The 27,812-nt window shown below is 42.7% G+C and overlaps 2 protein-coding genes and 1 long non-coding RNA gene across 7 annotated transcripts in view; 2 read left to right on the plus strand and 1 right to left on the minus strand.

The window, feature by feature from the left end:
- Positions 1–1,121: 1,121 nt before the first annotated feature.
- Positions 1,122–8,299, minus strand: LOC118938293 (uncharacterized). Its single transcript, XR_005035547.2, has 3 exons — positions 7,898–8,299; positions 1,949–2,029; positions 1,122–1,799 (listed from the first exon to the last, which is right to left on the minus strand). It is a non-coding gene; the product is annotated as an uncharacterized LOC118938293 (long non-coding RNA).
- On the plus strand, positions 8,300–22,799 carry LOC110486456 (activating transcription factor 7-interacting protein 1). Of its 5 annotated transcripts, XM_090196593.1 has the most exons (13): positions 8,323–8,581; positions 11,365–12,233; positions 12,440–12,636; positions 12,880–13,008; positions 13,123–13,197; positions 13,323–13,393; positions 13,677–13,723; positions 13,760–13,822; positions 13,949–14,761; positions 14,883–14,999; positions 15,122–15,235; positions 15,319–15,386; positions 21,082–22,799. In XM_090196593.1, exons 2-13 carry the CDS (start codon positions 11,372–11,374, stop codon positions 21,565–21,567), a joined length of 3,042 nt encoding a protein of 1,013 aa, XP_090052719.1. In that variant the 5' UTR covers positions 8,323–8,581; positions 11,365–11,371; the 3' UTR covers positions 21,568–22,799. The 5 variants fall into 5 exon arrangements, with proteins under 5 accessions (XP_090052718.1, XP_090052719.1, XP_090052715.1 ...); XM_090196592.1 differs by having other exon boundaries at positions 8,300–8,581; positions 12,443–12,636; positions 13,677–13,822; XM_090196589.1 differs by having other exon boundaries at positions 13,677–13,822.
- A 2,444-nt stretch (positions 22,800–25,243) lies between these two features.
- Positions 25,244–27,812, plus strand: part of LOC110485181 (glutamate receptor ionotropic, NMDA 2B) — a 120,600-nt gene continuing 118,031 nt past the window's right edge. The window contains exon 1 of the mRNA XM_090196594.1: positions 25,244–25,352. The gene's annotated coding sequence lies outside the window, so the exon portion shown is untranslated. The remainder of the gene's footprint in view (positions 25,353–27,812) is intronic.

Below are 27,812 nucleotides of genomic sequence, written 5' to 3' on the forward strand. Positions count from 1 at the left end.
TTTCACCCTTGAAAGTCACGGTAGATACAAAAATAGGCAAAGGAACCCGATTTCTGATTAGTCTCTATCATAAAACACATATTTCTCTGAATGTTCATCTTCAGCCGAAGGCTGAATATAACACTCGTGTGGCACTTCTTGAACCACTTCAGCGCCTCTGCATTTCAAAGGCCCTTTACAGATTGGGCAATGTATGATTCCACACACATGAGGTTTAGGGCTGTCTATTTTAAGGTTGTAATTGCAATGGCATTTTGGACATTTCTTGTTAATGTCACAGCTCCTTACAGATTTACATGCCTTGGGGTGCCATGTTTCAATTTTGTGTTTTTCGTAGGAGTAGGCCAAATGACATGTGCGTTGACAATCCGCACAGACATACTGAACAGTTATAACGACAAGTGCCCCCACTTTCGGGTGTAGCCTGTATGACATGGGCACACATATGGCATCCTAAAAACAGTGATGTTGGTAATAGCATAATAATGCGTGTTTTGCATATAAAAAGTACAGAATCTGAGGATGAGGTTGTGGGTTGTTCTGGAATTTCAAGAGAGCTGAATTAGAGCTTATATGGTACAAAACCACAATCTTGATGTTCAGAAAAATGTCAAATTTGACTATGTCAGAGAAAGCCACAGCATCCTGTATACCTAGACCCACGGCATTTTGGAGCTCCCTAGCCTTTTGTAAAGCCTCTAGATCAGTACATCCAGGGCTGAGTAAATGTGCTAGGCCTATTGCAAAGCATAACTGATTACCAGGATTGTGAAAGTTTGAGATATGCCCTTTTATTGTTTATGATTTCTGATTGCATGAGACTACCAAGTTTCCTTATCTGACCACCTCCGCCTAGGGGTTGACGTACAATGTGTACAACGAGCTCTAGTGTCCGATCAGCTATGATGAATAAAATAGATTGAACAAGTCTTTCCAGCCGGGCTATAAATTGTTCAAGATTTGCTTCGCCATTGGGTAAAACAAGAGATAGTGTTTTGCATACTATCTCCACAAATTTCAAGCTGTAAGACATCACGAGGTTTGGAAAAATCTGTTGCCCTTTCTAAAAGTTTGCTCAGCGTATCAAAGATCATCACATAAAACAAACTGCATAATCAAGGTTGATTCATCCATGTGATTTTTTTTTTTTTAATTGTCAAATCTCTGTATTGCTGAATTTATTTCGGTACACAACACGAACACTTCTATCAATACCATCGCCACTGATTTATTACACAATTTTCCAATTCCTCAAAAACATTGTGTGGTTGCTCAGGCTCCTCGGACATGGGAGTTAAAGGAGGTGTGTGGGGGATGGTGTGGAAGATGTTGTGCTCTCATTCATTTGGTTAATTAAGGATATGAGGTCCTCTGGTATTCTAGACGGATCCATGTTACATACAGGTTTTAGTGCTTGTTTTTGCGTTTAAAAAAAAAATCAGATTGTTGTTTAACAAACGGGGCATTGTTCTATGCCAGAAGGATAAATGTTGACTGTATTGACGCTTTAGTAAAGCAACCATACTTTTGTGTAGCTGAACATTTCTGGATTTTAGAGCCCTGTAAAAGGCCGAGAGAAACCGATCCTGATCTATTTCAGGATCTGTTGTTTCTACCTCAGAATTGGCTGTATCAAGGTGTTTGGCCGCCTCATACATCAACAAATCGTCTACCGTAGAATTGTCATATAAGGCGTTGAAATGATCTGGTTTCAATTATTTACTAGGTATGTCTTGGGCGCCAAATTCCTCCTCGAACACGTCCTCTCGCCATATTGGGCCTTCTGTGTCGGTATACGCCTGGGAGGAGTCAAAGAATATATACAAAATAGGGTATTAAAAATAATAAAAAAAAAAATATATATATATATATATATATATATATATATATATATATATATATATATATATATATATATATATATATATATATATATTAGTTAAATTACCTCTGGTTTGTTGACGTGTGCTGTTCTGAGGAATCCTGGTTACCGCGGGTCCTAACCCTTTTTCCTCTGGCTTTGCAGATTCTGCAGGGTTTGACATAAAAACATACCTGAAAATTCCATGTACACCCCTTTAAGAAGATCTATAAAAACACAACACCGGTTTAATATTAGAGAGAGTTCCAAACAGTACAGTAATATCATACATTTCCCACAAGCTACCTAACGCACACAAAAAATCTAATATATTAATTCCAAATCCTCCATGTGTATAGGCTTGCAGAAAGGCAGGAAAATACTTTTCAGATGAGCAGCTGTGTCCTAACGGAGACAATGTATGGAATGAATTTACAGACCTGGGGGATTGTTTTGTTGTTTGACATTTTTTGTGTGTGGAGACAACCTGTGTGCAAATTACCCTATAGTGTTGATATTGTTTCGAAAAAAACCCATTGTTTTTAAACCTCAGAGGGTGTCTAGCTATATTCTATGCTGGTTGATGGGATTGACTGTTGCTCCCTACAGCCCGGGAAATAACACCTGCTGTTTTTGGAGACAACCTGTGTGCAAATGACCCCTAATTTTGAATTGTTTCAAGCACAATTGTCAAGACACATGCACAGACACCACCCCCCCAAAAAACCCTTTGTTTTGAAACACACATCCGTCTTTCATGAAAGCCTTTCTCAGAGACACACAGAGAAAAGACAGATTCCTTCATTAAAGGTGAGATACATTTTTAAAACCCTTTATTTCATTCTAAATATTTAGTACAGACCTTTAAAACATGTTCTAATTAGTTAAAACAATTTTACAGCGCAATATTTAACCATGCCAGAATGTTTTTATACACAATAATAATATATATATATATATATATATATATATAGGATGGGACATCAATGCGAGCTGTGGCAAGAAGGTTTGCTGTGTCTGTCAGCGTAGTGTCCAGAGCATGGAGGCGCTACCAGGAGACAGGCCAGTACATCAGGAGACGTGGAGGAGGCGGTAGGAGGGCAACAACCCAGCAGCAGGACCGCTACCTCCGCCTTTGTGCAAGGAGGAGCAGGAGGAGCACTGCAAAATGACCTCCAGCAGGCCACAAATTTGCATGTGTCTCCTCAAACGGTCAGAAACAGACTCCATGAGGGTGGTATGAGGTCCCGACGTCCACAGGTGGGAGTTGTGCTTACAGCCCAACACCGTGCAGGACGTTTGGCATTTGCCAGAGAACAGCAAGATCGGCAAATTCGCCACTGGCGCCCTGTGCTCTTCACAGATGAAAGCAGGTTCACACAGAGCATGTGACAGACGTGACAGAGTCTGGAGACGCCGTGGAGAACGTTCTGCTGCCTGCAACATCCTCCAGCATGACCGGTTTGGCGGTGGGTCAGTCATGGTGTGGGGTGGCATTTCTTTGGGGGGGCCGCACAGCCCTCCATGTGCTCGCCAGAGGTAGCCTACTGCCATTAGGTACTGAGATGAGATCCTCAGACACCTTGTGAGACCATATGCTGGTGCGGTTGGCCCTGGGTTCCTCCTAATGCAAGACAATGCTAGACCTCATGTGGCTGGAGTGTGTCAGCAGTTCCTGCAAGAGGAAGGCATTGATGCTATGGGACTGGCCCGCCCGTTCCCCAGACCTGAATCCAATTGAGCACATCTGGGACATCATGTCTTGCTCCATCCACCAACGCCACGTTGCACCACAGACTGTCCAGGAGTTGGCGGATGCTTTAGTCCAGGTCTGGGAGGAGATCCCTCAGGAGACCATTCGCTACCTCATCAGGAGCATGCCCAGGTGTTGTAGGGAGGTCATACAGGCACATGTAGGCCACACACACACTACTGAGCCTCATTTTGATTTGTTTTAAGGACATTACATCAAAGTTGGATCAGCCTGTAGTGTGGTTTTCCACTTTAATTTTGAGTGTGACTCCAAATCCAGACCTCCATGGGTTGTTAAATTTGATTTCCATTGATAATTTGTGTGATTTTGTTGTCAGCACATTCAACTATGTAAAGAAAAAAGTATTTATTAAGAATATTTCATTCATTCAGATCTAGGATGTGTTATTTTATTGTTCTCTTTATTTTTTTGAGCAGTGTATATACATAATTACAGCACAGTACTAAACTTTAATACCCTTTAAATGCTTATATTTCTAACTGTCTGTTATAGGAAAGACTGTATTCATACAAAAATAAGAAACATTGTTTTAAAACAACTGCAGAGACACCACCTCAAGCACATTGTTTTGAAACGCACACACGTCTTTTCTAAAGCATTTTCTCCGAGAGACTGATATTCCGTTTGTTAAAGACGAGATAGAACTAAATAAAGGGTTTTAAAGTTGCAAATATTTAGTACAGACCTTTTGAACATGCTATAATTATTTAAACAATTTGACTATTCCTTTCTTACAGATAATGGGGCGGCTATATGGTTAATCCAGGCACCTGTCCGTTTCTAATTCCCCATCTTCCAGACAGGGTCTCTTCCTCGCAAGATATCCCACACACTCCACGTTCCGTAAGTTTTCTTTACCAGGATATGTCAAAACTCTTGCATTTAGAGCCCGGGTCTGTCTTAAGGATAGAAGCGTCCAGCGACGTAATTGTTCACGGTGTTGGAAAAGATTGTCCAGCTGTTTCATCATGGCCAGGAATATATGATAATCGCTCCACTTAAAGCTAAAGACGGGCACAAAATTGTTCACATCCATGCAGGCTTTGGAAAACACATACGAACTAACCAATTTTGTAGCATTTGAACTATTGAATTGGGCACATGCTAAAAATGTCACTTTGAAGTCTGGACTATACGCCACTGAAGAGATTCTTATGGCTTTCAAATCATCTCGCACGCACACTTCCTCTTCCAGCGCATACCTGGGAAGCGTTGTCCCACTCAGGGAGTGTTCGATCTGGCATAGCCTGAGCCGTATCTTAAGCCATTCTCTCATACGCAGCGCAGGAGAAACACTCCCGGGTTTTGTTTGATAAAGGGGTCTGTGGCCGCCATCTGTGAAAACTTCACAGTTGAATCCTCCTGTTGGAAAATGTAACCCATAAGTCCATCACTCATATCCAGCACTCCATTAAAACATTCAGGTGCATCACACAGAATGTCCTCAATGTTTTCGTCATTGTGTTCTTGACACAAGGCACAAAGTACACCTATAATTGGCCTAGGAGACATGTTTATTTGTTATTTAATGTTCTGGGGTTATTTTAATTTCTTTAGTGGTTTATCGAGGTCGCTTGTGGTGTTCAGCTCTTATTTATAATGCGGCTTCCCCCAATAACCCCGGACATTCCTGTTTCATAGACAACAGCCCTAAGGTCTCTACAACATCCTCTTTGAAATGGTCAAACACATCCCCCCAGTTCAACGAGGTCCTTACACATCAATCACGACAGCTTCAATGGAACAGATGCACTATCTGGTTCAATTAATACCCTCCTCCTACCGTGAAGACTTTCCTGTCAGGATGTCCTGCAGGATGCCCATATATGGGCATACAAACCTGACCCATAATGTAGGGTCATAAATCACACGTTGACATGTGCCGTCTACTGTATTCTCTCTCCTTACTCTTAAATGGATTAAATCGCTTACACCCCCCAAATCTACACACAATACCCCATAATGACAAATAAAAACTGAAATATCACATTTACAGAAGTATTCAGACCCTTTACTCTGTACTTTGCTGAAGCACTTGGCAGCGATTACAGCCTTGAGTCTTAGGTATGACGCTACAAGCTTGTCACACCTGTATTTGGGGAATTTCTCCCATTCTTTTCTGCAGATCATCTCCAAGTCTGTCAGATTGGATGGGGAGCGTCGCTGCACAGCTATTTTCAGGTCTCTCCAGAGATGTTCAGAGACTTGTCCCGAAGCCACTCCTGCGTCATCTTGGCTGTGTGCTTAGGGTCGTTGTCCTGTTGGAAGGTGAACCGTCACCCCAGTCGGAGGTCCTGAGTGCTCTGGAGCAGGTTTTCATCAAGGCTCTCTCTGTACTTTGCTCCGTTAATCTTTCCCCTCAATCCGGACTAGTTTTCTAGGCCCTGCTGCTAAAAAACCTACCCACAGCATGATGCCGCCACAATGCTTCACTGTAGGGATGGTGCCAGGTTTCCTCCAAACCTTACACTTGGCCTGAATGCCAAGTGTTCAATCAGACCAGAGACTCTTTTCTCATGGTCTAAAAGTCCTTTAGGCACCTTTTTGGCAAACTCCAAGCGGGCTGTCATGGGCCTTTTGCTAAAAGAGTGGCTTCCATCTGGCTACTCCACCATGAAGGCCTGATTGGTGGAATGCTGCAGAGATGGGAGAACCTTCCAGAAGGACAACCATCTCCACAGAGGAACTCTGGAGCTCTGTCAGAGTGACCATCGGGTTCTTGATCACCTCCCTGACCAAGGCCCTTCTCCCCCGATTGCTCAGTTTGGCCAGGCAGCCAGCTCTAGGAAGAGTCTTGGTGGTTCCAAATTTCTTCCATTTAAGAATGATGGAGGCCACTGTGTTCTTTGAAGACATTTTTTGGTACCCTTCCCCAGATCTGTGCCTCGACACAATCCCGTCTTAGAGCTCTACGGACAATTCCTTCGACCTCGTCTTGATTTTTGCTCTGACACGCACTGTCAACTGTGGAACCTTATATAGACTGGTGTGGGCCTTTTCAAATCATGTCCAATCAATTGAATTTACCACAGGTGGACTCCAATCAAGTTGTAGAAACATCTCAAGGATGATCAATTGTAACAGGAAGCACCTGAGCTCAATTTTGAGTCTCATAGCAAAAGGTCTGAAAACATATTTACATAAGGCATTTCTTTTTTATTATTAAAAAAATGAGCAAACATTTCTAAAAACATGTCCGTCCGGCCCTACCCAGCTGTCTGGCCAATAGCCTACTTTATTGGGATCTCAATTGCTCTATCCCTCATTCATAGCTTGATTACTCGTACATTCATAATGACATGATACCTAGCTAGAACATTTCATTTAATAAATTAAAACTTCTGACAGCTGCCAAAATGGCTGACTGAAAAGCTTGACATGCATAATGAGGTTGCGGAACCTAGGCTGATGATGTACTGTAGGCTTATTTGTGTTAAACTATCGACTGAAAAGTATACATTATAGGATGCATACAAATATTCTAGCACTAATCAAACAGTAAGAAAAAGTAGTCGTAAACATGCAGAGGCAATATGAGATGGTTTTGAATCATGTTAGTTCATTTCCCCCTGGGTATAGTTCATCTCCCTCTGGGTATAGTTCATCTCCCTCTGGGTATAGTTCATCACAAGTTAGTAATGAGTGGGGAAAATATTCAGGATAATAATAAAATATAATAATATTGCCTGAAGCACAATGCGGGATGGATTGAGATGGGACTGTTTTGTATCATGAGCATATGTAACAGTATAACTTTAGACCGTCCCCTCGCCCATACCCGGGCGCGAACCAGGGACCCTCTGCACACATCAACAACAGTCACCCTCGAAGCATCGTTACCCATCACTCCACAAAAGCCACGGCCCTTGCAGAGCAAGGGGAACTACTACTTCAAGGTCTCAGAGCAAGTGACGTCACCGATTGAACCACTATTTAGCGCACACCACCGCTAACTGAGCTAGCGTTTCACATCCGTTACATTCACCCCCCTTTTGACCTCCTCCTTTTCCGCAGCAACCAGTGATCCGGGTCACGGCACCAATGTAACAGTATAACTTTAGACCGTCCCCTCGCGCGAACCAGGAACCCTCTGCACATCAACAACAGTCACCCTCAAAGCATCGCTCCACAAAAGCCACAGCCCTTGCAGAGCAAGGGGAACTACTACTTCAAGGTCTCAGAGCAAGTGACGTCACTGATTGAAACGCTACTTAGCGCACCACAGCTAACTAAGCTAGCCGTTTCACATCCGTTACACTCACCCCCCTTTTGACCTTCTCCTTTTCCGCAGCAACCAGTGATTCGGGTCAACAGCATCAATGTAACAGTATAACTTTAGACCGTCCCCTCGCCCATACCCGGGCACGAACCACACACATCAACAGTCACCCACGAAGCATCGTTACCCAAAAGCCGCGGCCCTTGCAGAGCAAGGGGAACCACTACTTCAAGGTCTCAGAGCAAGTGACGTCACCGATTGAAACACTATTTAGCGCGCACCACCGCTAACTAAGCTAGCGTTTCACATCCGTTACACATAGAGTATGAGAGTTGCTAAAAAATGTAGACGACTCCTTTTCATGAAGAATGGTGCAATAGAAAGTGCCTTGAAACACCTTTGTTTCCATTTCTGCAGTTTCCCCAAAAATGGTAGCCCCGCCTTCATCTGTCTGGATTTCCCTCCCCCATCACACTTCCTGCTTTGTTTGAGAGGGAGCGAATTGACGGACTGAATAGGCTAGCTGTGGAGTTTAGAACATACGAATGTGGGCAGGGAAGTTTAGCACATACTAAGAATGTGCTGGTTTTGAGTGGTTGTGATTCACTCCCAATCAGTGACAACAGACAGGATAAGGAGACAGGTCAAGTTAGCATTTGCTGATTCAATTTAGCACTTAGCAAGTTCTGGTCACTACAGGATCCTGTTTTGAAACTGGATGTAAAGGGTGAGTGACCTCACATGTTTAACATTAAGTTACTGCATTAAGATATACTTTAAATCTTAGTCCAAACTTCACTGAATCATTTTATGTAAATGGCGAGGCCATTGAAGGCATCTACATAACTTACTGATGTAGCAATTTTAGGTCCGTTAACGCAGCATTTTGACGGAATTAAATTGACATAATTTACTTAGTCCTTCTACTGCTTGAGTGCCTTGCCACAGTCCGTGCCCTGTCCCATGAGACCAATCTACTCCAGCACAGCTACCACTGTCCGTCAAAATGTGTCCAAGCCATCAGATCCTGCACATCTTGACTTCAAGGGCAATGTTCCTACGGCCAGTCTTCTTATACATGTTCCATTAGAGATCATATTTTGTCAGCGCAAAACAAATTGTGTGAAATATACCACTTCATAATTGAAATATCACAATATTCAACTTAATTGTTTGAGGCACAGGAGTGTGTCATGATTTCTGGGCTGGAACAAAAGCCTGTGTACTCCATGGCCCTCTTAAGTAATGTCAGGATGGATGACTTAGCCAGCTAACTGAGAAAGATTGACTTGAAATGTAAATGGTACCTTCTCAATAATCCATCATTTACTTTAGCTTTTTTAATAAACCAGAAAACAAACCACTATATCTGAAAGTTTGTTAGTTACCTGGCTAATATTGATTCCGCTTTGTGACAAACACTGTAAGACTAGTTTGGCCACACCTTCCTTCACTTATCCAACACCTGGTGCGACAAATCAACAGTAATCAATTAGTATGAAATTAAATTCAGGTGTGCAGTTTGATAGTCTCAATCTCGTACTTAGTCTAGCCCTTGATACTTAGTCTGAGTGTCCACAGGTGCATTGAATTGCTTCCTTTCACAGGTGCATTGAATTGCTTCCTTTCACAGGTGTATTGAATTGCCTCCTTTCACAAGGTAATTTAACTGGGCTAAATATAATTTCATCCAACTGCAAAGGGAATCCTCCATGAATGTGATCATAGGGGGATTACCCCATACCCTTGGGTTTGCCCATACTTTCAGAGGGGGGTTCACATGGAGCGAATCTCTGAATCCCAGAACTAATCATAATAATAATTGTGTCAAATGCTCAGTTAGGTTCTGGGGGGGAAATTTCTGAAAAAAATATTAGAGACAGTAAAGTCTCCACCCTCCTAAACAGAAACTCTTTACATGGAGCAAATGCATCGCATTACATTTTCAGCTGCAGGTAGTACTGGATTTATGATGGGGCAGTTTAAGGAATGACATTCCATGAGGGCAACATTACGTTTTCAAATCATCTTTGAAAAAGTGTACTAAGTGTACTAACAGGTTCTTCCAACTCAATGGGGTTTCTTTTATTGCTTTAAAAAACAATCTTACTGGCTCTAAGAGCTGTCCTAAATTTGTCAAGATGACATGGCTAAGATGGCATGGCACTATGCAAGGTTATTTGATTGATTTTGTTTTCATTCCTATTTTCATTCCTATTTTGATGAGGCAGTGGTAAATGCAGAACTTACCACTTAGTTGACTATAGCCTGGAAACTTGATGTTTTATTTAATGGAAATCTACGTTGGGCATCAATTAGTGTTTGGATCAGGAAAGTTTCCTCTCACGACCTCTACAAGCCAGAATGTTGAATAAAATTGTAGTTTAACTTTACTGGTTGTCCATGTGGTTGGTCTGTTTGCAGGTAGGAATGAGAGACAATATCTACAGGAAAGTATAGTTTAATCTACTTTTCAAAGTGCTGGCAGAATGTTCAGATTTGTCACCTGAAGCATGCACAGAGCCATGGAAGCATGAGCCTGGCAAGTATGCATGCATACATGTATTTTCATTTTGTGTGCGTGCTTCAATGAAATTCAACGTCAGGTTTCCAGGCTGTTGGCTATTGTAAGGGTAGGGTTCTTGTATCCTTCCTCCTCTCGCCTGCAGGCTTGGAGAAACTAGCAGCCTCTGTGAATGCTGCAAGGTGACATGAAAGGTCAAAAGTGGCAAGGGAGGAGCACCCTTCTCAAATAGAACAGTAATCTGGGCTTCATGCTGACAACAGCACTCGTGCTGAATGCTGCTAGTTGACATGAAAGGTCAAAAGCGGTGTGGGAGGAGAACCCTTCTCAAATGGAACAGTAGTCTGGGCTGCATGCTCATGCTGTCAACATAGCAGCATGGTGCATCGTTCAGAAACATATTTTGCATGAAACGTCATCATTTTCAAACTAGCTTTCATTGGGAAGGCAGATAGTGTTTATATATATGTATATATATATGTATGTATGCATGTGAATACAGAATCCTACTCATTACTTCACTTGCTTAACCCAATTATTATTTTTTTGAGCCACCGTTGGGCAGAGCAGGGCACCTGGCTCACGCCCAGGAGGCAGCCCCGTTCCAAAACAAATGCAATCGCTTTTCACCCGGTGCAAACACCTCCCACCAGGCCCTGAAACCCGTCACTGAATCAATCACCTGCTTGAGTTGCCTGGCAGGCTTTGCACTCTACCAATCAGAGTTGACAGGGTGTAAAGAGGAGGAGGAGCAGCTGCATGATTGTGGGTGTGTCCTATCTTGGACTTCAACAATAGTGTGTACGGGAAAGTCAGTGCTCCCGCTTCTATTTGAATTTAATACACTTCATTAATGAAGAGATTATTGAAAATGTTTGTTTTTAATTTGCATGAATCAAAGGCAAATGCAAATAAGTAGAGTAAAACAAAAACAGAATTGTCCATGATTGACATTCTTTTGCTCCTTCTTCTCCACCACCATTCAGGTCAAGCATGGATGTTGCTGTCGCAGAGGAACCCCAGAGGAAAATTTTCAGAGCAAAAAAGACTATGAAAGTCAGCGATCGACAGCAACTGGAATCCCTTCACACCACTCTCTCCTCTCCATGTTCTTTCCCATCCCCACCTCAGCCATCAATGGTAAATGGGAAGCACTGTGAAGCTGTGTCTATGGAAGTAGATAAAGAAATACATGGAACTACACATACCACCACTCATGCCCCTTCCTCCCTGACGGCCACATCCCTAACCACTGAGACCTCTGAGGAACCAACAGCCTCTGAATTACTGGTTTCTTCGTCACAGAACATACACTCTGATGTAAAAAAATTTCAGGAAGAAGGAGAGGGGGACAAGGAGTCTACATTTCCCAGCCTTGAGGTAGAAGACAAAATGAATGGACTGGGAAATGTGGATATAAATTCCAAGGAGGATGTTATTGTTTCCTCTCCTGTGAGTTCAGAGAAAGCAGTAGCAGTAAGAGAGCGTGAGGTTGATGGTATGGAAGTAGACCTGGTACCAGGTACCACTCCGTACACAGTGCCCATATTGAACCCTGCCGCCTCCCTCCTCCTGTCCTCCGACACGGCTGTAGAGTCTGTCTCTTCCCCTTCGCTCTCCCCGTCATACACGGCAGAGTCAGACCAGGAGGTCAGGCCAGGGTTCCTGGTGCTTAGTGAAGATGATGATGTCCAGGATGAGAGTGATGAAGAGGAGAAAGAGGAGGAACAGAGGGAAAGTGAAGGAAAGGTAGAAAAAGTTGAGGTTAACCTGGAGAAGCCAGAACAATTTGAAAGTGGTGCTCCAGTTGACTGTCCGTCCCCTTCATCACCAACGCCCCTTCAGATTGATGAAGGTAATTCTATAGTCTTTTCCAATCCCAACTGAAGCACCAAAGTGATTATGTCAAGTTTAGTTCATATGTTAGCTAGGTTGCAGGAATTGGTCATATTTCTGACTTCAACTGGCCTGTTGTCTAGCGGAGATAATTTTTTTCAAGATGTTAGTTTCGATAATAGCGGTGTTTTGATATAATAAAGTTTTGTGTTCTCTCTAAACAAGAAGAGGAGGGTGCTGCTCTACAGAAGAAACGATCCTTGTCTGGAGACTCGGAGGATGGAGGTCAAAAGCAGGGAGAAAGAGACTTGGAAGTGGTGGAGAGGCATAACAAGAGGCCCAGAGTAGACTGTGAAGAGCTGGAGGCTCATGTGGAGCTGAAGATCAGTGGGAGCGCAGAAAGGCAACACAAGCTAAAGAAGGTTGGTCCTCAATTGAGATGTTTTATTTAATTTTTTATTTAAAGAAACCATGTCTCAGTTCCCAAGTTGTAGTCATGTATCCTGAGTTGCATGGCATATTTATGACTATTTTATTTGATTGGCGCTACCTTCTCGTGTTATTTATTTAAAAAATCTCAGTTGGACTGGTTTTAAGGTTAAACAAATAAAATAACCTTCCATCTTTTTACCTCACTTGCCCATTAAAATCCCTGTCCTCTGTAGGTGGTGCAGCAGCTTGTTGAGGAGCAGTTGTGTTTTCTGCAGCTCACACTATTTGACAAGAGTCTTCAGGGGCTCAGAGACAGACTGGACAAAATAGAAAAACACCCGAGTGCACTCAAGAGCCTGCAGGTCAGTTGTCAGAAGATGAGAAATAAAACACAAACAGGGTAATCTAGGGATAAAGACATTGGAATGTATTGCCCATTAGACAAGCAAATCCATGTTCCACGTGTGTCCTTTCAGGCAAAGATTGGCCGACTTTCTAAGAAAGTTGGAACTGCCATCCAAGCCAGGGAGAATGCCAAGACACCTCCAGAGGTGAGTGAAAACGGAGGCAATTGATCTTTCAACGATGACTGTGATTTCAGAGGAAACTTGCTTTTTTGAAAGATTGATGGTACCATTGGAACTATATACAAAGTGCTTTTCCCTATATTCATCAGGTACCATTGCCACCTACCTCTACTTCTGCCACAGCAACCACCCAAGCAGGATCAGGAATTCTCGGCCTGAGGTAAGTCAATGATTTGAAGTGTAGCAGCGTGTCCCAATTAATCAGAGGAAAAAAACATTTCACCAGAGGGTAACCCAAAGAAATAGGTGCATTGACAACGAAGATTAAATTTGTCATTGAGTTATTTGGGATAAAAGCAATTGATTGGATGCACAGTGACGTCATACTGTATCTCTCAGCATCCACTTATGTTTGTGTTCACCATCATTCTCCACTGAGCAGCCTTTTGATCAGCTTCCTGAATCCTCTGCCTGTACTCATTTCCTCTCCTCCTTGTAAACAGAACAATGGGGAACAACATACCGGATCCAAAGCGTAATGATCAGAGCAGTCAAACCCCTACTCCTGTACGTACTGATCAGGGCTGTCAAACCCCTACTCCTGTACGTACTGATCAGGGCTGTCAAACCCCTAGTCCTGTACCCACCGGTGAGCAGGAGGGAGTTTTCTCTTCATCTTAATCTGTGTGTTTTCTTTAACCAACTAATAATATCATTGTATACAGTCTCTTCCTTTAACATTTTTTTTCTTCTCAATTTCTTTCTCCTCCACAAGCCCCCTTGCTACCTTCCCCCTCTTCCACAGCCTCAGCCGGATCTCAACCCACATCCCAAACCTTGATGCTGAGCACCTGTGTTACCCCAGCACCCGGCCCGTCCGCCTTCCCTCTCCAGTCATTCCTCATACAGCTGCCTGGTGGAGGGACAGCCATCCTTACCAACCCAACCAACTCTCAGCTAATCCCAGTGTGCGCACTTCCCGCCATGACGAGTTCCACCGTGACACCGACCACTGCCTTCCTCCTACAGAGGACTACTCCCTACACTCCTGCTGCTCCCAAGCCGCCCTCTGCTTCTGCCCTCTTATCTCATTTCGCTGCCACACCCACAACCACGACTACACCCACTGACTCACCAGCTGCCACAACGTCCCACATAACCACACCCATAACCATGCCCAGGGCCACAACCATAACCACAACAACACCCTGGGCCATACCTATGGCCACACATGCAACCACACCCAGGGCCACAACCATAACCACACCCAGGGCCACAACCATAACCACACCCAGGGCCACAACCATAACCACACCCAGGGCCACAACCATAACCACACTCTGTGCCACACCCAATATCTCCCACCCTGGAGCCACTGGGACAGTCGGCAGGCCCAGCTCCAGTGTGTCTGTCTCCGTCTGTGAGTCCATTCGGCTTGTGTCTGTGGCGAACTCCACTTCATCCTTACCAAGATTCTCAATGCCAGCCACCACAGGCACTCAACCCTCTGTGCGACCAGCTGCCTCTGTGCATCCAGATGCCCCAGCACAACTAGCTGCCCCTGTACCACAGGTGCCTGCGAAAACAGGTTAGCTTACACCTCAGAAGTTTGGTTTCTTATCTTGGAAGAGTAAATGTAAATAGTTTGTTTTGCCCAGATTCTCAGTGTCATTCTGAGAAGCTGTGTTTTCCTACACTCTCCTATGTAGGTAGTGAATCTACAAATACTCCTTCAGACTCCACACAGGCATCTCACCCTGCCAAATCAGAAACATTCATAGACCTGACAGAGGAGGAGGAGGAGGAGGATGATGATGATGTTCTAGGTAAGATTGATATTCCTTTCCCTCCCTCTTCCTTTTGGTGAGCAGTATTTTATGATATTATAGAGGCCAGAAGTGCAGTGAGTTGTACATCTCCTGAAGTTGTCCCCATGTGTTGTGTGCAGTTACTGGAGTACTGAAGGCTCCGATGGCTTTGAAGGCCTCACCCTCGCCTTCAACAGCGGGTCAGCGAACAACAGCCACACAGCAAACCTCCACTTCAGTCGGCACACAGGCCGGTAGGTGGTGTCTTATGCCAACACTGTCTGTGGTTATGTTGACAGAATACCCAGATTGTTTTTCTCTTTATTTATTGTTTCAGTGAGGTCATCTCTTGGTCAGATGTCAGGTGTTGGGTCTCCGCATGCTGTTTATCATCGCCCCCTGCAGGTGAGACTACCAAATATTTGAAAGCCGAGCAACCGTCTTTCAATGCATGGGCTGCGTTTTAAACTTAGAAAAGACACACCCTCCTCCACTTACCCTTGCTTTATGCAATTGGGGGAATCCCCGCGGCCATATTTGTTGTCGGTCCAAATGATTAGCCAAGCAAGAGAAGTTGGCAACGGAAGCCCCTCAGCCCTCGTTTTTGATCGCGTTTGCAAGTGTACAATTTAAGAGGTCGACCGATTAATTGGAATGGCTGATTTTAATTAGGGACAATTTCAAGTTTTCGTAACAATCGATAATCAGCATTTTTAGACCAATTATGGCTGATAACATTGCACTCCACGAGGAGACTGCGTGGCAGGCTGACTACCTGTTATGCGAGTGCAGCAAAGAGCCAAGGTAAGGTGCTAGCTAGCATTAAACTTCTCTTATAAAAATCAATCTTAACATAATCACTAGTTAACTACACATGGTTGAGGATATTATTAGGTTAACTAGCTTGTCCTGCGTTGCATATAATCGATGCGGTGCCTGTTAATTTATCATTGAATCACAGCCTACTTCGCCAAACGGGTGATTTAACAAGCGCATTCGTGAAAAAAGCACTGTCATTGCACCAATGTGTACCTAACCATAAACATCAACACCTTTCTTAAAATCAATACACAAGTATATATCTTTAAACCTGCATATTTAGTTAATATTGCCTCCTAACATGAATTTCTTTTATCTAGGGAAATTGTGTAACTTCTCTTGCGTTCTGTGCAACAGAGTCCGGGTATATGCAGCAGTTTGGGCCGCCTGGCTCATTGCGAACTGTGTGAAGACCATTTCTTCCTAACAAAGACCGTAATTCATTTGCCAGAATTGTACATAATTATGACATAACATTGAAGGTTGTGCAATGTAACAGAAATATTTGGACTTAGGGATGCCACCTGTTAGATCAAATATGGAACGGTTCCGTGTTTATCTAAAATAATAAACGTTTTGTTTTCGAAATGATAATTTCCGGATTTGACCATATTAATGACCTAAGGCTCGTATTTCTGTGTATTATAATTAAGTCTATGATTTGATAGAGCAGTCTGACTGAGTGGTGGTAGGCAGCAGCAGGCTCGTAAGCATTCATTCAAACGGCACTTTCCTGCATTTGCCAGCAGCTCTTCGCTGTGCTTCAAGCATTACGCTGTGTATGACTTCAAGCCTATCAACTCCCGAAATTAGGCTGGCAATACTAAAGTACCTATTAGAACATCCAATAGTCAAAGGTATATGAAATACAAACGGTATAGAGAGAAATAGTCCTATAATAACTACAGCCTAAAACTTCTTACCCAGGAATATTGAAGACTCATGTTAAAGGGAACCACCAGCTTTCATATGTTCTCATGTTCTGAGCAAGGAACTTAAATGTTAGCTTTTTTACATGGCACATATTGCACTTTTACTTTCTTCTCCAACACTTTGTTTTTGCATTATTTAAACCAAATTGAATATGTTTCATTATTTATTTGAGACTAAATTGATTTTATTGATGTGTTAAGTTAAAATAAGTGTTCATTCAGTACTGTTGTAATTGTCATTTATTATATATATATATATATATATGTATATATATGTATATATATGTATATATATGTATATATGTATATATGTATATATATATATGTGTGTGGGGCAAAAAAGTATTTAGTCAGCCACCAATTGTGCAAGTTATCCTACTTAAAAAGATGAGGCCGGTAATTTTCATCATAGGTACACTTCAACTATGACAGACAAAATGAGAAAAAAAAATCCAGAAAATCACATTGTTAGATTTTGAAAGATTTTTTTGCAAATTATGGTGGAAAATAAGTATTTGGTCACCTACAAACAAGCAAGATTTCTGGCTCTCACAGACCTGTAACTTCTTCTTTAAGAGGCTCCTCTGTCCTCCACTTGTTACCTGTATTAATGGCACCTGTTTGAACTTGTTCAGTATAAAAGACACCTGTTCACAACCTCAAACAGTCACACTCCAAACTCCACTATGGCCAAGACCAAAGAGCTGTCAAAGGACACAAAAAACAAAATTGTAGACCTGCACCAGGCTGGGAAGACTGAATCTGCAATAGGTAAGCAGCTTGGTTTGAAGAAATCAACTGTGGGAGCAATTATTAGGAAATGGAAGACATACAAGACCACTGATAATCTCCCTCGATCTGGGGCTCCACGCAAGATCTCACCCCGTGGGATCAAAATGATCACAAGAACGGTGAGCAAAAATCCCAGAACCACACGGGGGGGACCTAGTGAATGACCTGCAGAGAGCTGGGACCAAAGTAACAAAGCCTACCATCAGTAACACACTACGCCGCCAGGGACTCAAATCCTGCAGTGCCAGACGTGTCCCCCTGCTTAAGCCAGTACATGTCCAGGCCCGTCTGAAGTTTGCTAGAGAGCATTTGGATGATCCAGAAGAAGATTGGGAGGATGTCATATGGTCAGATGAAACCAAAATAGAACTTTTTGGTAAAAACTCAACTCGTCGTGTTTGGAGGACAAAGAACGTTGAGTTGCATCCAAAGAGCACCATACCTACTGTGAAGCATGGGGGTGGAAACATCATGCTTTGGGGCTGTTTTTCTGCAAAGGGACCAGGACTACTGATCCGTGTAAAGGAAAGAATGAATGGGGCCATGTATCGTGAGATTTTGAGGGAAAACCTTCCATCAGCAAGGGCATTGAAGATGAAACGTGGCTGGGTCTTTCAGCATGAAAATGATCCCAAACACACTGCCCGGGCAACGAAGTGGTGGCTTCGTAAGAAGCATTTCAAGGTCCTGGAGTGGCCTAGCCAGTCTCCAGATCTCAACCCCATAGAAAATCTTTGGAGGGAATTGAAAGTCCGTGTTGCCCAGCAACAGCCCCAAAACATCACTGCTCTAGAGAAGATCTGCATTGAGGAATGGGCCAAAATACCAGCAACAGTGTGTGAAGACTTACAGAAAACATTTGACATCTGTCATTGCCAACAAAGGGTATATAACAAGTATTGAGAAACTTTTGTTATTGACCAAATACTTATTTTCCACCATAATTTGCAAATAAATTAATAGAAAATCCTACAATGTGATTTTCTGGATTTTTTTCCCCCTCATGTCTGTCATAGTTGAAGTGTACCTATGATGAAAATTACAGGCCTCTCATCTTTTTAAGTGGGAGAACTTGCACAATTGGAGGCTGACTAAATACTTTTTTGCCCCACTGTGTGTGTGTGTGTGTGTGTGTATATATATATATATATATATATATATATATATCACATCACATACATTTTTTTTTTATATACTGCACAAAAAAATAAAGGGAACACTTAAACAACACAATGTAACTCCAAGTCAATCACACTTATGTGGAATCAAACCGTCCACTTAGGAAGCAACACTGATTGACAATAAATTTCACATGCTGTTGTGCAAATGGAATATACAACAGGTGGAAATTATAGGCAATTAGCAAGACACCCCCAATAAAGGAGTGGTTCTGCAGGTGGGGACCACAGACCACTTCTCAGTTCCTATGCTTCCTGGCTGATGTTTTGGTCACTTTTGAATGCTGGCGGTGCTTTCACTCTAGTGGTAGCATAAGACAGAGTCTACAACCCACACAAGTGGCTCAGGTAGTGCAGCTCATCCAGGATGGAACATCAATGCGAGCTGTGGCAAGAAGGTTTGCTGTGTCTGTCAGCGTAGTGTCCAGAGCATGGAGGCGCTACCAGGAGACAGGAAAGTAAATCAGGAGACGTGGAGGAGGCCGTAGGAGGGCAACAACCCAGCAGCAGGACCGCTACCTCCGCCTTTGTGCAAGGAGGAGCACAGCCAGAGCCCTGCAAAATGACCTCCAGCAGGCCACAAATGTGCATGTGTCTGCTCAAACGGTCAGAAACAGACTCCATGAGGGTGGTATGAGGGCCCGACGTCCACAGGTGGGGGTTGTGCTTACAGCCCAACACCGTGCAGGACGTTTGGCATTTGCCAGAGAACAGCAAGATTGGCAAATTGGCCACTGGTGCCCTGTGCTCTACACAGATGAAAGCAGGTTCACACTGAGCACATGTGACAGACGTGACAGTCTGGAGACGCCGTGGAGAACGTTCTGCTGCCTGCAACATCCTCCAGCATGACCGGTTTGGCGGTGGGTCAGTCATGGTGTGGGGTGGAATTTCTTTGGGGGGCCGCACAGCCCTCCATGTGCTCGCCAGAGGTAGCCTGACTGCCATTAGGTACCGAGATGAGATCCTCAGACCCCTTGTGAGACCATATGCTGGTGCGGTTGGTCCTGGGTTCCTCCTAATACAAGACAATGCTAGACCTCATGTGGCTGGAGTGTGTCAGCAGTTCCTGCAAGAAGAAGGCATTGATGCTATGGACTGTCCCGCCCGTTCCCCAGACCTGAATCCAATTGAGCACATCTGGGACATCATGTCTTGCTCCATCCACCAACGCCACGTTGCACCACAGACTGTCCAGGAGTTGGCGGATGCTTTAGTCCAGGTCTGGGAGGAGATCCCTCAGGAGACCATCCGCCACCTCATCAGGAGCATGCCCAGGCGTTGTAGGGAGGTCATACAGGCACGTGGAGGCCACACACCCTACTGAGCCTCACTTTGACTTGTTTTAAGGACATTACATCAAAGTTGGATCAGCCTGTAGTGTGGTTTTCCACTTTAATTTTGAGTGTGACTCCAAATCCAGACCTCCATGGGTTGATACATTTGATTTCCATTGATCATTTTTGTGTGATTTTGTTGTCAGCACATTCAACTATGTTAAGAAAAAGTATTTAATAAGAATATTTCATTCATTCAGATCTAGGATGTGTTATTTTAGTGTTCCCTTTATTTTTTTAAGCAGTGTATAAATCGGTATCTGCTTCTTTTTTTTTATCCTCCAATAATCGGTATTGCCGTTGAAAAATCATAGTCGGTCAACCTCTCGTACAATTATGTTCACTCCGGGGCCTGAAACGCCCCATAATTAAATTCACGTTGATTGTACATCCACTAAGAAAAGTCAGCCTAACCTTAAACTACATTAATATGGAGTAGTCAACGAATGTAAATAAGTTAGAAATGTTGCTACTAATGCACATGACGGCTCAAACACTTATCATAAAAGTAATAATGTTTTTGTTTGGTTAGCTTTTGGAAACAATAGTTTGCGCACAACTTTCCCTGACATCACACATCGAAAATTACAATGTATTAGTATCTGATATAGTAGGATGGCTAACATTCGATGTCTGCGGGGATGTTGTCTTCTAGCCAAGATTATGAAATGCAATCATAATTGACTGTAGCGCATATAAGGCACACACAACAGCTATCAGTGGTTCCATGATGACTGAAAACAACCATGAAATGAACAAGTGACACATTTCCGGGCAAGAGCGGTCCATTTAAAATACATTTCTTCTTCCGTCGCCCCTTGCCCTGCAAGTGTCAACTCGTCAGATGTCATCAGAAGTGTCCATTTAATTTGAGGGCTGAGGGGAGAGGGTGTGTCTTTTAAGTGTTTGGAATGCAGCCATGGAATACTGCATGTTCCAGAATGTTTTCCAATTGGAAGAAAATGTACATATTGGCCTATAATCAACCAAAGAGAGTCAACATAGAATATGGATGTGAAAGTTGATCAAATTCATCTTTCAGGGCTCCCCATCTGAAAGTGTTGCCTCCGCAACAACCACTTCTTCATCTTCCATACCATGCCCCCAGCCCTCTCCCCTTCCCCCCTTGCCTGTCCCACCTCAAACTATCAGCCTGCCCCTCGAAGCGGCCAGCACCAGCCCTCCACAGCAGCCTCTGCTCAAAATAACCCGCGTTCCGAGCCAGAATGACGGCATCGTGCTCTCCTGGTCTGTGACTGAGGTAGACAGGAGCTGTGCTGCCGTGGACAGCTACCACCTATACGCCTACCACCAGGACCACTCTGGCCCCAGCACACACCCCCTACTCTGGAAGAAGATCGGGGAGGTGAAGGCCTTGGCTTTGCCCATGGCCTGTACACTCACACAGTTTGTCTCTGGTTCCAAGTACTACTTTGCAGTCCGTGCCAGGGACGTGTTTGGCCGCTTTGGACCTTTCTGTGAGCCTCAGTGCACTGACGTCTTAACGTCCCCGAAAACTCCAATTTAACCAAATGTTAAGATTTAAGTTAATTTGTTGTGTCAAGTCAAAACGAGGAGGAATATTGATTCTGTAGATTTTTTCTTTTTTTCTTCTGGTAACCAAGGTAGCCAAAGTGAAAAGTTCAGTAAAGCTTCTGGCAAATCTAATTGCTCTATTTTCAAATGAATGTGTGTTGGTATTTTTTTATCAGAATTTTGCACTCAAATCATATTTGAGCCCAGGTGTTTACAAGAGTGACTTATCATTGGAATGTTACTGGAAAATGTTGTTGCCCATCCTGGTGAAATGGGTTGGCCCCATGTGATCACTGTCTGCCTGCCGTGTGTTTGACCACATGGGTGCAGCATTGTACCAAAATGGTGTCTTTGACACAGGACGAGAGGATTTGAAAATCAAACCTGAAATGAGACATGAACCTGCCAAAGCCTATGTGACCTCTCTTTTCCTCCTGCTCAGTTCCTGCCACTGGGGGACATGTTCTACAGTTAAATGATACATGATCTAGGGCCTCCTGTGTATGTGTGCACATCCTGTGCCATTTTTTTTCTATGGATGGAATTTAATGTTTTTTTGAACCTTTTTGTAATTTGGCTTGAACAGAACTAGTCATGTTTTCATATTGCAAACAAATAACTTCAAAAAGTAGGCTACCTGCGTGTGTTCGTCTAGTCCAAAATTATTCCAGCATCCTAACATTTGATGAGTAGATGAATGGGAAGAGACATCCGTTACGAAACACCAAAAATTGTAATGACATTCTGTGATTTTCATTAGGTCTACACTCTTGTAGCCTGAATTAATTGATGCGTCTTTGACAAAAGGACCTGTTTTGTAGAACGAAAAGTTGGGACGCCTGAAAAGGGGCTGAGAGATGGGACTGTCCCGGGATGACAAGTGCAACCACGTGGATATATATATATATATATATTAAACCATGACCGGCGGGGGTGTTCGTTTTATTTTAATATTTACCTCTGTCGTACTACAAATAGCATTTTAAAGAAATATTATAATTGTTCAATTAGTATTATTTAGAGACCCCGCATTTAGGGGGACTCCTGTCTCAATTCAGGGGTCCCCCTGGACCCAATGTAATTCACACACTGTCTGCTGATCGCCTTAATGGCTGGTTACAAACATGTAAATAAATGCATTGGACTTGACAACAGATTGACCGAAAGGTTAAGTACCAAGAAATATTCAGACTTGTAATTGTTCATTAAAATGTTTATAAACTATACTGGTATATTGATACTTGACTCTAGGGGGAGCTAGTCCCTTATCAGTTTTATTCACACTAACACTGGTTCCTAGACATTTATTGGAAAGGCACCCCCTCCTCTCTCAATGCATACTAATTCTGCGAGAGGACCCTCCTACCTCCCCTCCCAGATTTCTCAGGGATAGGCGGGAGGGGACAGAGCATTTTCAGTTCAGTAAGGCAGGCAATGCTTGTCTTATAGCCCCATGTCTTTTTCAGTAAGCAATATTGATGAGCCACTGCAACATGTCTAACCTGTGTGAGTGGTATGTACTAGACCAGAGCTAGAGGAAAATAACATGTTTTCATCTGGATGGGGAGGCTTGTTTTGTTGAAAGAAGAAAGAAGATGAGCTGGGAGGGGGAATAACTGGCAACTGCCATTCCCCCCTTCCACATAGAGACAAGAAAAAACGGAGGCTACTGGAGTATTTGTTTTTTTCTTTCGTTCTTTGTTCTTCTTCTTCCTCATCGCCTTGCTTGGAGGTGCTTTATCTTTTCATTTGCTTGCTCTCTCCGTCCTCTGCCTCCTCATCTATTTCTCCATTTACCTGGTCTACAATTTATTTTATTTATGAACGAGAAAAGGAAGGAAAGATTTTTTCTTTTTTAAATTCCTTATTCATTCTCCCTTCCCTTACCATTCCTATGACTCCCAATCTTTCCCCCGTTACCCACGCTCCTCCTCCCCCCATTTCTCCACTCACTGTCCACCCCATAACTTTGACTAGTTTTTGAATCCATCAGTGTTTCAATTATCCAGATTTTTCCACCAGAAAAGACTGGTTGATGACACTATTTTACCTTTTTCATGTTTTTACCTTTCCTATTTTGTACCTATTTTCTTCTCCCACAATCCTTTGCATCTCTATTTTGGGGATTCTTATTTATATTTATAGGTAGGTAGGTCTCTTAGTGTTTAGTGTCCGTCTCAATCTGTTTGTGTGTGCATTTTTGTGTGTGTTACGCATCCACATAACACACACACACACACGCACGTTAATCCACAGTATGGCTTGGTAGAGGAATGGTTCTTTCATCAAATCATTCAGCTGGTACTTGTTTTCATGACATGCCATCCTATGCTCTTTTTCTCCATCCCGATCATCACCTTTTTGCTTTTGACCCCCATCAAAACCACAGTGATACATCCTACAACGCCTTCCTCTCTTCTCAGAGGAGCACATTTTCTCTCACTGTATTGCACAACAGTCTCTTCTCCCATTAAATGTGTAACTGCCTCCGTTTCCTTATATTGAATCATTTTACTCACACACAAGAGGAGACTAATGCAAGGTCCCAAGGCGAACTCCATATCTAGCAAAAAAAGGAATAAACCAATATATTATACTCTTCCCATCTCATCCTGTACCTCTTATGAAACCATAAGACTGCTGTCTGATGACTGTCAAACATAATCTGTAGCTCGGCACTTAATACTCACTCATTTCTCATTCTACTGGTCTGTCACCTGTGTATGCATCTCTCTCTACCCCCCCACCCCCTCGCCTCTCACTCCCTCTGACACACAAGCACTCCAAGATAATGGACTAAAACCTTTGCTGCAATTCTTTACCTTTCAGAGGATCTTTTTTTTCATGCTTTTCTCATCTGTCGCTCTCATTTTAAGCGGCGTTCATCTCTATCCCATCGTTGTTTTCCACCTACACCCCCACACTTAATGATCCAGTCATTTCTTTATTTGTTGCTCCATCTTTTTCATTTGCCATCAGAAAATGATTCACATCCCAGAGGGTCATTTAGTATTTCTGATATAATTTGAAAGTTATGTTTACTTAAATGGGGAATCATTTTTGTAAGTTATTACTGGGACTACTGTGATATATTTTAAGGGGCAGGTAATTTAGTGTAGTTATTTTTGGAACAATGTTTAGCAATAGGAGGAGAAAACTGTTGAAGGCAGGGTGGTGAAAAGGTTGTAGGGAATTGGGTTTATTGCGACCTAACAAAAATCTGACTTTTTGGTGTGAGAGAGGGAATGCGAGCGGGAAAGAGGGAGTGAGAGAGGGAAAGAGAGTGAGAGAGGGAAAGAGAGAGTGTAATAAACACAGCAATAGACATATACATAGATAAGTAGAGAAAACCACAATTCATTCTCTCTCCACCTCTTTATATTTCCTTTTGTTCTTGATGGAGAATGTTATGATTCTCCTCTACGTTATATGAAGATATTGGGGAATGAGAAATGTTTAAAATATTCTTCACAATGATAAATGCATTCTGGATGTAGCTGTTTTCCTGAGGAATTACTCTGTCTCGGATTGGACTCCAAATGAAAGCCTCTAATTAACTCTTAATTGAAATTCAGGACTTTTTGGTGGTTTTTCCAAATGGACTTAAGCTGATTTTAATACTTTTTTTTCTACTCATGAATTTTAATGGGATTTTACTATCAAGGATTAAGGACTCAGCATCTTTTATCTTCTAGTGATATATTTGTGATTGTTACAATTTCTCCTATCTACAAACACAATTACATTTAGAATCACTCAGTATTAAGGGTTAATTAGGTGAGTACAGTGTCTCTCTTACACACAAACTCTCTCTATGGCTCTTCATTTTCTTGTCATTGATTCAATGGTATGTGTGCACACATTTTGTCGTTCAATGTGGCTGTTAACATACATATTCCTAGTCTTTCATACATAGCATTGCACCACAGTGTGTCGGTGTGTGTGATAGAGAGAGGTGGATATTGAACGAGTTGAATGGTGGATTATCGAAGATCAGTCATTTCCCCTAAATTCTACCATATCTATAGATGTTTTCCTTGGGCCTTTAATACCTTGTTTGAGGTCTTATAGATGTTAGTCTGTCCATAAAATCAAAAACTCTGATCTCATCACAGTCTTTCTATACATTTAGGCTACGTAATCTGTTTCTGGGTCGTTCCACCAATAGTGCCCTTTGAGTCCCTTTGACACCTTCAATTGTGCACCTATATTGCATTTTAAAAGCCTGTTGTATTAAATGAAGTTCCCTTTAATATAGACCAGATGGACAATTCTATATCTGTTCAATTCAATACTTTCCCCCACATTTTTCACCGTCATTGTAAAACCGTAGTTAATTTGTTGCTTTGACAGTCATTTCTGAAGATGATTATTTCTCATGATTAATGTTTCCAATTTCCCTCATTTTAAAGTCAACCTGTTACGTGAACCCAAAAGGCGCTTTATTGGTGGAATGACCCATCTCCATACCTCATAAACAAGCTCCTATTGCTTTGCCTGTATCTGTACTCTTTAAACCATTCCACCCACTCTCCAATGCAGTTCTAGACAGTTCGGTTAATGTACAGTGTGTGTGTGTCACTGTAAGAGAGTAGAAGGAGCGTGAGTGAGTCCATTGCCCTTTCCGCCTACCTCTCCCTGCAGCTTATCTGGTGAATACATCATTTTTTCAAAGGAAAACGTGTCGCAACGTACAGTATTATGCACTTTGTTGTCTGTTTCCGCTTTGAGTTGAGAGCCTCAGCTCCGTGTGTCTGCTGCAACACACCCTCCTGTCTATCCATCATATGTCCTGTGTGTTTGACCCCTTTTCTCTAATTCACTTTCCTATCATTTGGCTGACAGGGTTTGGATTTATACTGTGTGCTGAGAATTGGTCAAGGTTACAGCTCCATACGCGTCAAATCCACCCGGGACTTGGTCTTGCAATGCTTGTCATTATCCATGGTGCGCTCTATTTTGACCCTACATGTGACTAAGAGTCTACCTGCAGATTGGCCCTTAAGCCCATGTAGTCTGTCATACCTGTCAGTAACATTGCAATGAGGCTAGATGGTTGGCCAATGTGTAATTATGGGCTCAACCACAAGGTTCGAGTGGGTCTCCTAAAAGGAAAAAACAACAACAACAATGGGTAGAAAGTTGAATTATCATTAAACTGAGAATTTAATACAATGGTTTTTACTAGTGTTACAGTATACAGTGGGGAGAACAAATATTTGTTACACTGCCAATTTTGCAGGTTTTCCTACTTACAAAGCATGTAGAGGTGTGTAATTTTTATCATAGGTACACTTCAACTGTGAGAGACGGAATCTAAAACAAAAATCCAGAAAATCACATTGGTATGATTTTAAAGTAATTAATTAGCATTTTATTGCATGACAAGTATTTGATCACCTACCAACCAATAAGAATTCCGGCTCTCACAGACCTGTTAGTTTTTCTTTAAGAAGCCCTCCGTAAGAAGCATCTCAAGGTCCTGGAGTGGCCTAGCCAGTCTCCAGACCTGAACCCAATAGAAGATCTTTGGAGGGAGCTGAAAGTCTGTATTGCCCAGTGACAGCCCCGAAACCTGAAGGATCTGGAGAAGGTCTGTATGGAGGAGTGGGCCAAAATCCCTGCTGCAGTGTGTGCAAACCTGGTCAAGAACTACAGGAAACAAATGATCTCTGTAGGTTTCTGTACCAAATATTAGGTTCTGCTTTTCTGATGTATCAAATACTTATGTCATGCAATAAAATGCAAATGAATTACTTAAAAATCATACAATGTGATTTTCTGAATTTTTGAAGTGTACCTATGATAAAAATTACGACCTCTACATGCTTTGTAAGTAGGAAAACCTGCAAAATCGGCAGTGTATCAAATACTTGTTCTCCCCACTGTATGTTAACGTTTTATGTGTTTGTATGGGCCCACCCATCCCTTAGATTGTGGTTGTACCTTAAATGGTTGGACTGATCCTCTTGGGCTTCAGTTTCACATCATGCGTTGACTTTCTGTGGTCTGTGCATATCCTGAATCTATTCAGGTCCTCTGTAGCTCAGTTGGTAGAGCATGGGGCTTGCAACGCCAGGACTGTGAGTTGGATCCCTGGGACCACTCGTATGTAAAATGTTTCAAGTCGCATTAGATAAGTGTCTACTAAATGGCATATCATTATTTCCATAAATGGACATATTCTAAAATGCCATTTGGCACTGCAGGACCACTGGACGTGAATTATTCAGGATG

Source organism: Oncorhynchus mykiss, chromosome 13 (assembly GCF_057628025.1).
Source record: "Oncorhynchus mykiss isolate SJ-2025 chromosome 13, ASM5762802v1, whole genome shotgun sequence".
NCBI classification, from domain to species: domain Eukaryota; kingdom Metazoa; phylum Chordata; class Actinopteri; order Salmoniformes; family Salmonidae; genus Oncorhynchus; species Oncorhynchus mykiss.